At 46.1% G+C, this 14,029-nt stretch overlaps 1 protein-coding gene and 1 non-coding gene across 3 annotated transcripts in view; both read right to left on the reverse strand.

Annotated features, from left to right (window-relative positions):
- Window positions 1–14,029, reverse strand: part of Arhgef28 (Rho guanine nucleotide exchange factor 28) — a 297,229-nt gene that overhangs the window by 128,423 nt on the left and 154,777 nt on the right. For both annotated transcript variants that reach the window (XM_029468326.1, XM_021180313.2), the window contains exons 8-9: window positions 5,122–5,186; window positions 4,621–4,681 (exon numbers count right to left, since the gene is read on the reverse strand). In XM_029468326.1, coding sequence (XP_029324186.1) covers window positions 4,621–4,681; window positions 5,122–5,186 — 126 coding nt within the window. The remainder of the gene's footprint in view (window positions 1–4,620; window positions 4,682–5,121; window positions 5,187–14,029) is intronic.
- Window positions 9,975–10,117, reverse strand: LOC115029133. The gene has a single exon (XR_003834704.1). It is a non-coding gene; the product is annotated as a small nucleolar RNA SNORA48 (small nucleolar RNA).

Below are 14,029 nucleotides of genomic sequence, written 5' to 3' on the forward strand. Positions count from 1 at the left end.
CAAACCACCTGTTACTCCAGTTGCAGGGAATCTGATGCTCTCGGAGGGAACCAGGCACGTAAGTGGGTACTGCATGCGTTCACTGAATTTTTCACAGACATACACACAGGCAGAACACACATATCCATAAAAAAATAGATACTTTAAGACGAGGAAAACATAACTAAAAATGGAAACCATGACCCATGTGTTTAAGGTAATTGCAATTTGAACCCCCGCAGGAGCTGGCCACCTCTGTCAGAACATCTAGAGTGTGTACCCATTTCCCTTTTCTTCTTGCAAAGGCGTTCGTGATCTTTGTGGAAAATATGTACAGCCACCTTTTCGGTGACTTTCTTAGACAGCTGTTACTTAATGCAGAGTAACTAATGAAGGGTAAAATGACATTGTTTTGCCTACATGTATATATGTGAATTAGGTAGTGAATGCATGCAGTACCCGAAAAGGCCAGAAGAGGGCATTAGAACCCCTGGAACTATATTGCCACAGGTGCTGGGACTCAAACTCCGGTCCTCCGTGAGAGCAGCGGGTACCCTTAACCACTGAGCCTTCTCCCTAGTTCCTCCCCAAAGTCTTACTTATCAAGATGCTGTTTGAAATCTCTGCACGGTGCCAAGCCCACTGTCTGCCAGCCAAATCTGCAGCAGCAGATAAGGTGCGGCTTCTTGCCAGAGCCTCTCAGTCTTGAAACTTCCCAAGAAGAATGCCAACCAGTTCCATTCTCTACCCCACCCTAACTCACCCCAGGATGCTCTCAATCTCCCCCCACACCTCCCCGACAGGGAGAGTTAGGACACGCCCCCGTCTTTCACCAGTGCCTCATATTTCTTTCTATGGCGATAGCTGCATGACACACAACTCTAGCCTAACGCACGCATACAATCTATAATCTAACGAAGCGCATGCGCATCGGCGATTAGTTACTACAGGAAGTTTAGTTTCAGTGTGAGAGTCACGATGTCAGGTCTGTGGCTCGTACAGCCTAGCTCACACTCTAGAATATTCTTGGCTGACAGAGCAGGGCCATCACTTCCCGGAAGCCTTTTATGACTCAACGAAGACCCCAGGACTGTCGCTTCACGGTCCTCAAACAGGAACTTAACTTCCAACGAGAATTCTTAATTTCCAACCAAAGCCATGTAGTTTTCCTCTTATTTAGAGTGAATTTTTCAGCAGGAGTTTGCGGAGCAGCAACGATCAAGCTGTCTGCTGTTTGGCAAACTCCTGAGTGGTGATGGATCCGCGTGGCTAGGATCCCATGCAGATTACCCTCCCCCACCATGGGTCCCACAGGCCGCAGACTTATTCAGCAGGTGCCCCCCTCCATCCTCCCTGTGACGGGGCTGCTTTGCAGTCTTCAACCCAGCTCTGCTTAAAAGTTTGATGCCATTTATTTATCTCATTTAGTCCCATGGACCGGGTCCAATGGGTCCTTTTCCCATCTCACCTTCAGCGCTGACCACGCCATAGCGCCTACCTGCTTTTCTTCCGGTGCCCCCAAGGGCTTTGCCCTGCCTCCTTTCCCCAGCTGTCTACTGGGAAGGAATCCCACTGTCTTCTTGTAGCCACTACAGAATCAGACCCCAGCCCTTTAGCAGAGGATTCTCTCTTTGAGTAAAAGTCTAGTCCTGCAGTTTCTCCAGACAGGATTATTTTGAATGCAGCCCAACATGAAATCATAAGCATGCTTAAAACATAGAAAAGGGTTTTTTTTTTTTCATGATTTCTTTTTATAACTCAACTGTGTGATAGGTGACAAGGGTGGACAGGTTTGCTAACATGTCCACAGAGAGCAAGGTCATTATTCTTGGTCTTAACATCAATGCCATCTCCTCAACATCTATGCCAGCCACGCACTCTGACAGGTCTGGTGCACAGGCCTGGATAAGCTCACCAGCTCTTTCATGCCCATTAATCCCGACAACTACAGTCATTTCTAGTGTATACACCAACAGCCGATAGGATTCTCGTGGGGTCATGAGGAACAACACAAAGAGAACTTACCCTAACCTGACCCATCTAATAGGATAAAATTAAGAGATCTAAGCCTACACTCCCTCGGACACACAGCTCACACATACGGCGCTTGACAGACATGAGTGGCTGTTGCCGCTGTTCTGGATAGAGCACTTCCAGACACAACCATCACACAGAAAGTTCCACCAGAACAACACTGATCTAGTTTGCAAGACAACACTATGTGAGCTGGGCGATGGTGGTGCACCCCTTTAATCCCAGCACTTGGGAGGCAGAGGCAGGTGGATTTCTGAGTTCAAGGCCAGCCTGGTCTAAAGAGTGAGTTCCAGGACAGATAGAGATACACAGAGAAACCCTGTCTGGAAAAACAAAACAAAAGAGAACACTACATTTGTACCACACAATTTAAAATAATACAATACAGCAAAGTCTTAACACTTCCATCCTTGGATATTTTATTAGCAGTTTCTAAGAGTATGGAGAGAATACCAGCACACACAAAAGACAAGAGTTCTGAAGTGGCCTCTGGGGGGAGCAGCTTCCTATTCCTGCCTCTGGCTTTCATCGGCCTGCTACTGCTGGTTGCTCTCTCTTCTGTCTCAGTGGTTCCTTTAAAGTCTACTCTCACGTGATTTTATAAAGTCAGGAGACTTTCTTTTTCCCTTGTAATTCAAAGTTTAGATAAATGATAGAGCAAATGCTAGAGTCAGAAAGGTGTGTCCATGTCTCTGTCTCTGTCTCTCTGTCTCTGTCTCTCTCTCTCTCTCTCTGTCTCTCTCTCTCTGTCTCTCTCTCTCTCTCTCTCTCTCTCTCTCTCTCTCTCTCTCTCTCTCTCTCTGCCTTCCTAATGTCCCTCTTCAGAGGCAATGACTTTACTGACCAAGCGCTCAGCCCAGTCAGGGTTACTGCAGTTTACAAAGTAAAAATCTTCTCACCCAACACGTACACCAGTAGGAGACTGGGGAGAGGTTTTAGAGTCCCAAATTAAAAATAATCCCACTATTTAAGACTTTTAACAGGCAACCCCTCCTCCCCCAGCAATGTGTCTGAGTAAACATTCTTCAAAGCTGACATTCCCAAGAGTGTGATGCAATCTGCAGATGAGACATCCTGTATGTGTGAATAAGAGCCACACTCCTGGCTCTGGGGCCCACAAGAGTCATCCAGTCCTCGAAGTTTGCTGTATTTTTTTTTCTCCTTCCTCTTCCCCTGTTGTGGGCTCTGGACGTAAATTATTATCCTCACCGTATATAGCAACAGTAACAGATGCGTGCACACTGCTCAGAACACAACTAAGTTTGTGTTCCAAGTTCAGTGGCACCCCGGGCCAGGACATCCAGCAAACCACTGCTGGCAAAGGGCCAAGCCCAGAGCTGCACACTCAACCGACACTGCGGGTGCTTCCTCCCGGCCTGCTCTAGGCTACGGTGATTTCCCAATGGTTGTAACAGCTCTGACACGTGTCTACAACGGATGCCAAACACCATGCCAGAGCCTCCAGGAACCCCGTCACAAGCTGCCCGAGATGCTTCCACGTGTCAGCCACCTCGGCTGTATAATACATCTCAACTCTCACTAGCCCGAGGACTTGCCTTGGCCCCGAGGGACCACCTCCAAGACAGCTCTGTTCTCAGGTGCCCTTCAAGTATGGTGGTGGTTTGAATATGCTTGGCCCATAGGGAGTGGCACTGTTGGGAGTGGGTGTGGTCTTGTTGGAGAAAGTGTGTCACTGTAGGAGTGGGCTTTGAGGCCCTCCTCCTAGCTGCTTGCAAGACAGTCTTCTCCTTTTTGCCTTCGGAACAAGATGTAGAACTCTCAGCTCTTCCAGCATCATGCCTGCCTGCCTGGAAACTGCCATGCTTCCCACCATGATGATAGTGGCCTGAACCTCTGAACCTGTAAGCCAGCCCCAATTCAAAGTTGTCCTTCGTAAGAGTTGCCATGGTTATGGTATCTGTTCCCAGCAACGCACACCCTAACTAAGACAGGTGTGCAAACGGAATCAGCTGCACTGCACCTGAAGAAGGTTCACAGACAGTCTAGTCGCTAGGCATCTGCAGGCAGCTGGGCCCAGGTCCTTCTACCCAAGCTTCATTCTACTCCGCTGGCCTCTAAATAATCCAGGGATGTGTACAGGGGAAAGCAGGGGAGAGGCCCAGGGAGAAGGGAATAGAACATCTGAGACCTACACACCACAGCAACAGCAGGTCTTCTGAGGCCCTGGGGGTGGGGAATAGACCACATAGGCTCATCTCTGTAGGACATATTGGGCAGCACTGTGTAACAGGCAGAATGGTACCCAAAGCCCACTCCCCGGGCTCAAGCGCTTCCTGAACTGAAGGCTCCAGTACCCGCCACATTGAGATAATGAAGTAACCATGGCAACTAGCATGCCAGAGTTTGGCAGGGTGAAACTCCTCAGGCAATGACCTGGGTTCTTCCTGTGTATTTTAGATTGTAAATGCAAGTTGTACATTAAAATACATTAAACATTAAAGAAAATTGAGCTAGGAAGGCTGAGAGAAGCAAGCAAGGTTCTCAGGAAAGAGTATTTCATACTAACATGTTTTCTTTTTGTTTACCATGGGCCCAGTCCATAGCACCCACCCCTGGCTGCAGGCAATGCAGCATTTTGGAACATACCCAGAGCTAGGCGGTCCTGGTCTTCGTGTTCACTCGGCCCATCCACCTGGCTTTTGACGCTCTGAAACAGACACAGGTGAGGGATTTCATTAAATCCCATGTGCGCTACATTAATGTTTGTTTCTCATGCTCTAGAGTGACGCTCTTGGAAAACACCAATAAAAGCACACGTAAACAGGAGACTCATGTGCGTTTATAATTAGCACTGAGAGCTAAAAATAAGGAAAGGATGTGTGTGCAGCTCACACACACCTGAAAGCTGCCCACAGGGAAAGCAATGTCAGTAAATATCCGGGCATGAGATGCTCCCAGCCTAGTATGTCCTGGAGGAGGATGCTGGTCATCTTGTGCCTACGACAGTGACAACTCAGAAAGACGGCTAGGCTTGGTCAGAACAGGTAGCCCATTGTGATCCTAATAAAAGAAAATGGATTTGGGGCACACACCCTTGCCTGCTTGTGGATTTTTATGAACATGAGCCAGGTGACCACGTTTCCTTACCTTGCCATCCTCTTCCTCCTCCTCCTCCTCCGATGGTGATCTGCCAGACTCCAAATTCCTAACCTCTGCAAAAGAAATAATTCTTTAGTTAGTTAGGAAGGAAGAAAGAAAGAAAGACAGACAGGCAGGAAGGCAGACAGACAGACAGACAGGCAAGACAGTCAGACAGACAAAGAAAATACATGACAAGTCACCCAGGACCCTCTGCACAGGATCAGCTAGGGTTGGATCAGGCTTTTTAACAGGCAGCTCTACCAGAGAGTGAAGGAAGTGATCACCTGGCTGTACACACGCAGGGGTTATTTGTGCATGCTACTTTGTAAACAAGGCAGGGAGCTCTCACCGGAAATCCTGGGGTGGCAGGGGGTGGGGGAGGGCTGTGTCTTAAACAAATCAGTGTCCTTGACTGCAAAGGAAGGATGCTCCCCCCTCCCCCAAGCCTCTTAACAGATGCTGAGGATGTGACTGGTACCCACCTGAGGGGATCCTACTTGCCTCTCCCCCTGGAATCCACAGATGTCAGTGGAAGAAAGAAAAAACGACTAATCTGTTCTAAGAGACACTCAGCTGTCCCTTCTGCATCACTGAAAGTGGAGCACCCCACACAGCTCTCAGCACTGACCTCAGCTGGCCAGGCTGATGAAGCAGTGACTGGCCTCAGATACCCCAGGTCCCACCCCTACCCCCACCCCGGCCCTAGCAAAGCTTTTCCTGGAAACAATATTCAGGATGTTCTGTGATGAACAGGAAACCCAGGTGAGGGGGCATTTTCTCTGTCCCTTGACTGATGGGTTCTGTTCCCAAATACTCAGTTTCCCAGAAACAAGTTCAAAGGCAGTCAAAATAACCATTTAGCCTTGGAAAGAATAAGTGCTGACAGGGGCGATTAGCTGAAAACCTTTCACGTACATTTATAGGGATATACAACCCTGCTGGTCCTCAGCTTCTCAGCATCCGGGACCTTTTTGATGTGGTTCTAGAGAAAGTTCACAAACTGGGCATTCCTTGCCTCATTCACCTCTCCTGTTCATTTCAGTTGCCTTCTGCCTCAATCCTTCATGTGCATTTAAGCTCTTGGTACTGCCAGAGGTTTCACTTACATTCCATGGAAAACGTACAAGCCCTTCTATAGGCAGCTCTCCATGGCAAATCAGACAACAAGGGTGACAGAATGCAAATAAGAAGTGGAGAGGCAAGAATGAGGGCAGCTAAGAGCACTTGCTGGTCTTACAGAAGATCTGAGTTCAGCTCCCAGCAGCCATGACTGTTGATAACTTTATACATCCTTTTCTGGCCCCCACTGGCACACACACACACTACGCACATCCCGCACACAAGCATACACATAAGTAAAAGCAAATGATTTTTTTTAAAGAATAACTGAATTTATTTTCATCAAGCAAGTGAAGCTCGGTGACAGTGGACTCTGGTATTGATCATAAACTCATGAGCAACATTAGGTTTCATGATTAAAAAAAAAAAAAAAAGCTCAATTTTATGCCGTCATGTCAACTCTTCTCAACGGAGAATAGAGCCGCCCAGCCTGATAGCTTATACTCACATCAATGCCAGCTTTTAAATGCAATCCCCAAATTTCGTCACCAGGTGGCAGAAGAGTAACATTCGCACGAAGACTAGCCGGTTTCAAGTGAAACCAGGCGGGTTTTGCCTGTAGGGTGTGCCTTTTCAGTGCCAAACGTCTAAAGCAAAAACTTAAAGCAAGGTTTTCCAGCCCACTTCACTGATGCACAGAACTGTGTATCGCCTGCCGTGATGTTTGCCGCGTAGGTGTTGCTGAGGAGTCCCTTTGGAAACTCAGACCTACATAACAAAACCTCAAGCAGAGACAATGGCTGCAGCGTGCCACAGAAAGCAGGGGGTAACAGAGCCAAAGATTCCAGGAACACATCTGCACCAGACAGGAAGACGGCCGTGCAACTCCATCCTGCTAGCTATGTGCTGTGCCCTTCAAGCCACTCCAGGCCACAGTATCTCTAAAGCGCCCCATACTTGCAGGCATTTATTCTGAAGAACACCCTGGAAAACAGGATGTGGCCTGGAATCATTTGCAATATCAAAGGGCTCATTCAGCTTTCTCCCTCAGCCCTACCCCCTAAAAAGGCTGACCCTGATCTCAGCACATTTTCATCTCTACATCCCCTCTTAGTCTCCTGTGGCTCTCTCTCTCTCTCTCTCTCTCTCTCTCTCTCTCTCTCTCTCTCTCTCTCTCCCTTTTAAAACAACTGCTGTAGAAAAATAGACGCTGGAGGCAATCACATTAAGTGAAAGAAGCCAGGCAAGCCAGTCTCAAAAAGATAAAGCTTGTGTGTTTTCTTTCATTTGTGGTTCCTAGATTTTATATACATGTATATACATGTATGTATGTATGTATGCATGTACATATGTAACAATAAGCTAGGAGCAAAGAAGACTGGTAGGATAGGAGGAAGGGTGAGAAGACAGAGGGTGGAAGACATGGGGTGCACTCGACATATAATATCTACTTGGTAAAAGGTTTCAGAGACAACTAAAATGCCAAAGGCTTTTAGAATCCACTATGCTCCACAGTAAAACGATAGGTTCTCGTTATAATTACTTTTGGCTTTAAAAAGAACTTTCAAATGTATAAAACTCCTCACCCTAAAGTCACTTCTTAACTGTTGCGACGATGCTCAGGCTCCAACCCATAACTCATCCTTCATTAGTTTAGAGCAGCTCGCCAGAAGGACACCTCCAAGCTTTTAAAAGAATCTGCCGCTAGTCGGCCATCAATGGAAAGAGAGGCCCATTGGACTTGCAAACTTTATATGCCCCAATATAGGGGAATGCCAGGGCCAAAAGAATGGGAATGGGTGGGTAGGGAAGTGGGGGGCGCTATGGGGGACTTTTGGGATAGCATTGGAAATGTAATTGAGGAAAATATGTAATAAAAATATTAAAAATCAAAAAAAAAAAAAAAAGAATCTGCCGCTTAATTAAATTGCTCCAGGGGAGTTTCTGCAGAATTAGTGGGCTCCTTTTACACTAGCCCGGGGTACCATCAATTGCGCAGTGCAATCAAACTACTTGTTGCTATAGCAACCTTGGGTTGATAATAGTATCAGTAACTCTACTATCAGTAACTCTACCTATTCTGCTTTAAGGGCCTATTCACGTTGTCTGCAAGGCCCACCCAGAAGGCAGGATCACCTCTCTAAATCAGACTTAGAAAACTAGATAAACATGTTTTTTTTTTAATATTGCCAAACTATAATAAAAACAAGAGATAATCTCCAGTACTTATGTTCACTAATGACACAGCACCAGCAAACAAGGATTTTTACCCCTGGGTTAAGTAGCTGTAAGATTAATATCAGTGGCTCATTAAGATTTGCCTGGAGAAAAGCTCGTCTCCTTGTACAAGATTTCCTACATCTTCTTACAAGATGGATCCAGAGTCTAGGCTTAAGCAACAAAAAGTGAGCAAGAACGCTCTTAAATGCCCTGAGGTTTAAGCACAAGGACCCTCCCTCCCTCCAGAAAGGAAGGAGAGAGAGAAAAGTTCTCAGCAGAGCCAGGGGGTCCACCAGCCTTCTAGTCTCCCATTCGTCTATCTACTGGCCCCACACCTGAGACCAGGACAGAAGTGTCATGCACAGACCAGCATGGAAGTGTCATGCTCATAGCTGGCAAACTGGTGGCACTGCCTGTGTGCTCTGCCTCCCTAAGAAATGCCAAAACAGCCCCCTAATGATGCCTATCCTCACCATACAACCCCTCTAGAAACACACTAATTCACACATATGTCAGTGCCTTCTTGGGTGTGCTTCAGATGCTTGTAATCCAATGGGGAGGCTGTGGCAGGGGCCTCGTAGGACAGTCTGACAAAGGAGTCCTTCCCTCCTTGTGGGCAGTGAATGCATTCTGAAATCACACTTTGGGCTGGGACCAAATTGGTTTGGGAACAGGTGATTGTATCCCCTGCCTGTTACATACAAGGTGGGGACCAACAGATGTTTCTCTTCCACCCACCTACATCTGGTGCCCCAAGCACATCCAACTGATGACATGCGACGGGAGGCCACCTCTGCATGCAGAGAGAGAAGCAAAGTTGCTCGATTTATTGAACTGCTGATTCAAACGCCTGCAGTTCCAGCAGTACTTTATTATTTAAGTTCTGGCCGCCAGGGTGCCTGGGAAGACCAGGCTCTGTGCCCCCCATCCTTCTCACTTGTGCAGCTCAGCCTAACTCTTTTCCTCTCATGTTCTGCACTAGCACTTCACTACGGACCCATTTGCTTCCTTGTATTGATGAGTGTTTTCTCACTGCCCACCAGGAGAAAAGAACTCATTTGTCAGGCTGTCCTGGAAATGTACAAGGAGGCCCCTGCCTCAGCCCAATGTGAATGTTTAGCTCTCAGTGCCAGACAGCTAACGTGGCGAAGGAGACACTCTTAGTTCACAATCTATTAGAACACTCGAACTTCCGATACGGACCCCTGTTGCTGCATAGCTACAGGTTCAGACATGGCCCTTAGCAGCCCCTGAGGCTGGGACCTCACCATGGCCTCAGGCCACTCAACAGGCCACTCCTCTCCACCCTCAAGCCTCCAGTTCCATCTCTTCAAATGCTCAAGCCACCTCACTTCTCCTTCTCTCCTATCTGACCACCACATACTTGCACACTGTGGTAGCTACAGGCGTCAGGACCCTGGGTGACATCTCTCATCCTGCTGTGTGGTATGGTAATAAGGGGTGTCTATGGCCCACCTGAGAGTGTACTGGAGGGCAGGTCTGTGGGTGGCATGGTGGTTCGAAGCTCTCTTTCTTCATCCTCCTGTACTGTAGTGCCTGGCTTTGATTTGACTTGATTTTTATGAGTCCCAGGCATAAGACAGCTTTGGCCACCAAGTCAGGCATCAGGCTAGGATGAACAGAGGACTGCCATCTGCTCTGCCCCTGACTGATAGGAGAACACCAACAACAACAGGTCTCTCTTTGTCCATTGCCAGGGGCTACTTCTTTATTTTTTAATGATTACAATACTTCCTTAAGGGGTTATGGAGAGGTGGCTCCATGGTGACAAATGCTTGATGGTCTTCCAGAGGACCTGAGGTCGGTCCCCAGGACTCGTGTCAATCAGCTCATGACAACCTCCAACTCCAGTTTTATTAAATGAAAAAAAAAAACCCACAAAACCCCTCAACTACACAATTATTCTTAATATAGATAGTTCAAATTATCTATTCTTGAGTGAAGTAAAACAGGATGATCTGCCACACGAAAAAGGGCTATTTATGAAATATGGAAGAATTTAAGGCAGCAGGCATAAATGCAGCCCCTATATGTCTAAAGTCTCAAGCATGGGGAGTAATCAAAGATTTAAGGATGAGTTCTGGATATGAACACATCTCACCTAAAACTCAACCAAAAACACAGTTCATGATTGCTTAGTGTCTATTTTTTACTATTGCATATATGTGCATTTGTGCTGTAAGTATGTGAATGTTCATATATGTTCCCAAGAGCATGGGCATGTATACGGCAGAGGCTGACACAGGTGTCTGTCACTGTGTGCTTTGTTTACTGAGTCAGGATTGCTCACTGAACCCAGAGATGCTTGTTAAGATACTCTTGTTAGCCAGCTTGCCCCTAGGAGACCCTGTCTCTACCTCAAAAGCGCTGGACTACAGGCAAGCACCTACACTGGCCCCACTTTTAATGTTGGTTCTAAGGATCTAAATTCTGGTTCCCACACTTAAAAAGCACAAGGTTTATCCACCAAGCCACCTCCTTGGCTCAACTTTAAAGGCCACCACATTTGAATGCTAATGAACGCCTTGAACAGCCCTCCTCCCCAAAGATACTTCTGAGTTCAGCTTCAAAACTGACTGGCATTCCAAAAATATTTAAGAACACATTTGGAATCATTTTGAAAACATTTGATGCTTTGATCTTCAGAAAAACTTACCTGGTAGAAATTAATGAGCAACTGATAGTAATGTCGAATGGAAATTTTTTTTATTTTAATTTTAAACTTAGTTACCATACAAAATATTGTACAAAGTGTGTGCAGACATTGCCCTCTTTCCTCTTGAGTATGTGCCACATGATGATTCTGTTTAATGTGTCTCTTATGAGCTTTTACATTCATGAACATGCTACCCTTAGGCTCTCAGGGGTGAAAGAGTCAAACATGGGTTAAGCACCTCAGCCTCAAATTTTGGTTGCAATCAAATCACCAATCACCAATGACCACAGGATTTTTTTTTTTAAAAAAGCTGTTATATTTCAAAGTGAAATTAGGGCATATTTTTTTTTCCTAATTTAATCTACTACTTAAACAAGATGAAGTAAGTCATCTTTCAAAGAGATAGACAAAATGTAAATTTAGTTTAGACTTGCTTTTATGTCCCCTGACTTCACTTAGAGTCTACTTCAAGAAATGAATTCTTGGGCTATGCTGGGGTTGGTCTGGTGCTGCTATGCATTCAAATGCTACGTTCTGTACAGGTAGATCTGGCTGCCCCAAGAGAAAAGACTGTTCACATACACCAGCTTTTGTTGTGCAAACCTTGCTCCCCAAATTAATTGATGTATAAAAGGCTAAAGCCTGTGACTGGGCCATAGAGAGAGAAAGGCAGGACTTGAGGATAAAGCGAGGGGTCTCAGGAGAAACCAGAGGAGGAGAAAGGACACAGAGGAGAGGAGGAGGTTCCATGAGAGGAGATGGACCATGAACACATGGCCAGGAGAAAAAGCAAGTAATGAGGGACACATGGCTGGGATGTAAGTCATAATGGCTCCAAACCTGCCCAAACTAGGCTTACAGCTTGTAAATAAAATAGCAGGGCTATGTGTCTTTCACACAAGCTAGTTAGAATATAAAAATGTCATTTACAGGGCTACATTTTTAGAATAAGCTCTCCAAATCTATTAGTCCTTAGCTAAGTTTTACACTCGCCCCATGCCTGCTAATTCGACCCATTTGGAAGAAAGACTTTGAATTAAGAGGGAAACAAATTCGAGGTGAACCACGGGGTTGGGGGGTGGCTGGCCTGTGAGCTACAGAAGGTGATCTCACCAGAGGGTCAGTAAAACTCCCTCCAGCTCAAACCACCACCCTTCAATTCTGTGATAAAATGGAAGGTGAGAGGACTTTTCATTTATGTATGGGGAAAGGCTAGTATTATTCTAATAGTGAGCATGCACTCAGACTGACACCCTATCTTTACCTTTGGACCTTTGCTGGTGAAAGTAATAACCTTTTAGGGAAAACAGAGTGGTGAGCTAAATCTCTAAAGAAAACCTAGAAAAAGATGGGGTTCCCTGTAGGATGAAAGAAGTAACGGCAAACCACATTATGGCTTAGAGGAATATTTCCTGCAGCCTTTTCATCATTTTTAAACTTTATTTTAGGAATCGCCGCACTTATTTTTATATTGGTGGCACCAGTTTGTACCACCTCCCCAAGTGAATATGTGCTCCCCTCTCCCTACATCCATGCCAGCATCTGTCGTCATGCCCACAGATCAATACATCTTGAAACTCTCATGAGGAGCTTCTATTTACACTAGATGATGATTAACGTCCTGATCCACCATTGGCCAAGATGCAGGGACTAAGAGACTGCAGAACACTCAGCCTTAAAACATGTAAATATACCACATGCACCCCTCCCGAGCCCTAAGGATCATTGTGGAAGAAGAGGCAGAGAGAGGGTAAGAGACAGAGGTGGGGAATGACATTCTGACTTCTGGAAAAGCAAGACAGTATGCATATAAGCTCACAGTGGTTGGGACTGCAAGCACCAGACAAAATCCCAGCGTGGAGTTGGGTATTGAGCACACAATCCAATTCCTAACTGTGGAGCTATTAGCAGTTGTTAGGTGCTGGGCTGGGAGAGACAGACATAGACAGGCAGGCAGGCAGGCAGGCAGACACACACACACACACACACACACACACACACAGAGATTTTTAAGAATATAGTTGCTGGTTAGTTGACCACACTCCAGTGGAAGACCACAAATCCAAGAATAATTGTATTTGGCAAGGCCAATTAGTCTTGAAGGATTAAAAATAGGACACAAAGTTGAAAGGGTAGGAAGGGGTTAAATCTGAGAAGACTTGGGGAGGTGGGATGAATATGATCAAAACAAGTTGTATGAAACCCTCAAGGAACTAACAAATTATCTTCATTGATACAGGCTTCTATGTATTTACATGTAAACAGTGTATCAGAGAAATTTGCATTTCCACCATGCCTTAGATTTCAGAGCCTATAAATGCCTCTGCTATAGTTCTTAAAATATCTAAGGTGTTATAAACTACAGTCACCCGGCTGTGCTATGGAACAGTGTGTTCCTTTCACATGTCAGGATGTTGGCACTTGTCATCCAAATTCCCCATAATACCGCCATCCTCTCCCCAGCCTCCCACCTTCTCAGCCTTCAGTAACCATATTTCCACTCTCCCCCTCCTCCCACTCCTTCCCCTTCTCTTCCTCCTCCCCCTCCACCTTTCCATTCTTCTTTCCTCTTCCTTTTTCTTTTCTTTTTTTCTTCTTTTTTCTTTTTAGTTTTTCGGGACATGATTTCTCTTTATAGCCCTGACTCTGTAGGCCAGGCTGGCCTCAAACCCACAAAGATCTCCCTGCCTCCCCTCCCAAGTCCAGGGACTAAAGGTGCACCACTCTTCAGCGTCCCCAGCTTCTTAGCAAATGGCACTCATCAGGCCTTAAACACTCCAAACTAGGGGGGGGAGGTGTTGTATCTTCGACTGAGTCGTCATCCCAGAAAACAGCTTCCTTGGTGACAGACACCCTCATCCCCCAGCATCTTATCTCCCAGCTGCCCTGTCTTAAAGGACTCACATCTTGATACACTTGAACCACATGCAGCCATTCTAAAAAGCCCCATGTTACAAT

Source organism: Mus caroli, chromosome 13 (assembly GCF_900094665.2).
Source record: "Mus caroli chromosome 13, CAROLI_EIJ_v1.1, whole genome shotgun sequence".
In the NCBI taxonomy this organism is placed as follows: Eukaryota; Metazoa; Chordata; class Mammalia; order Rodentia; family Muridae; genus Mus; species Mus caroli.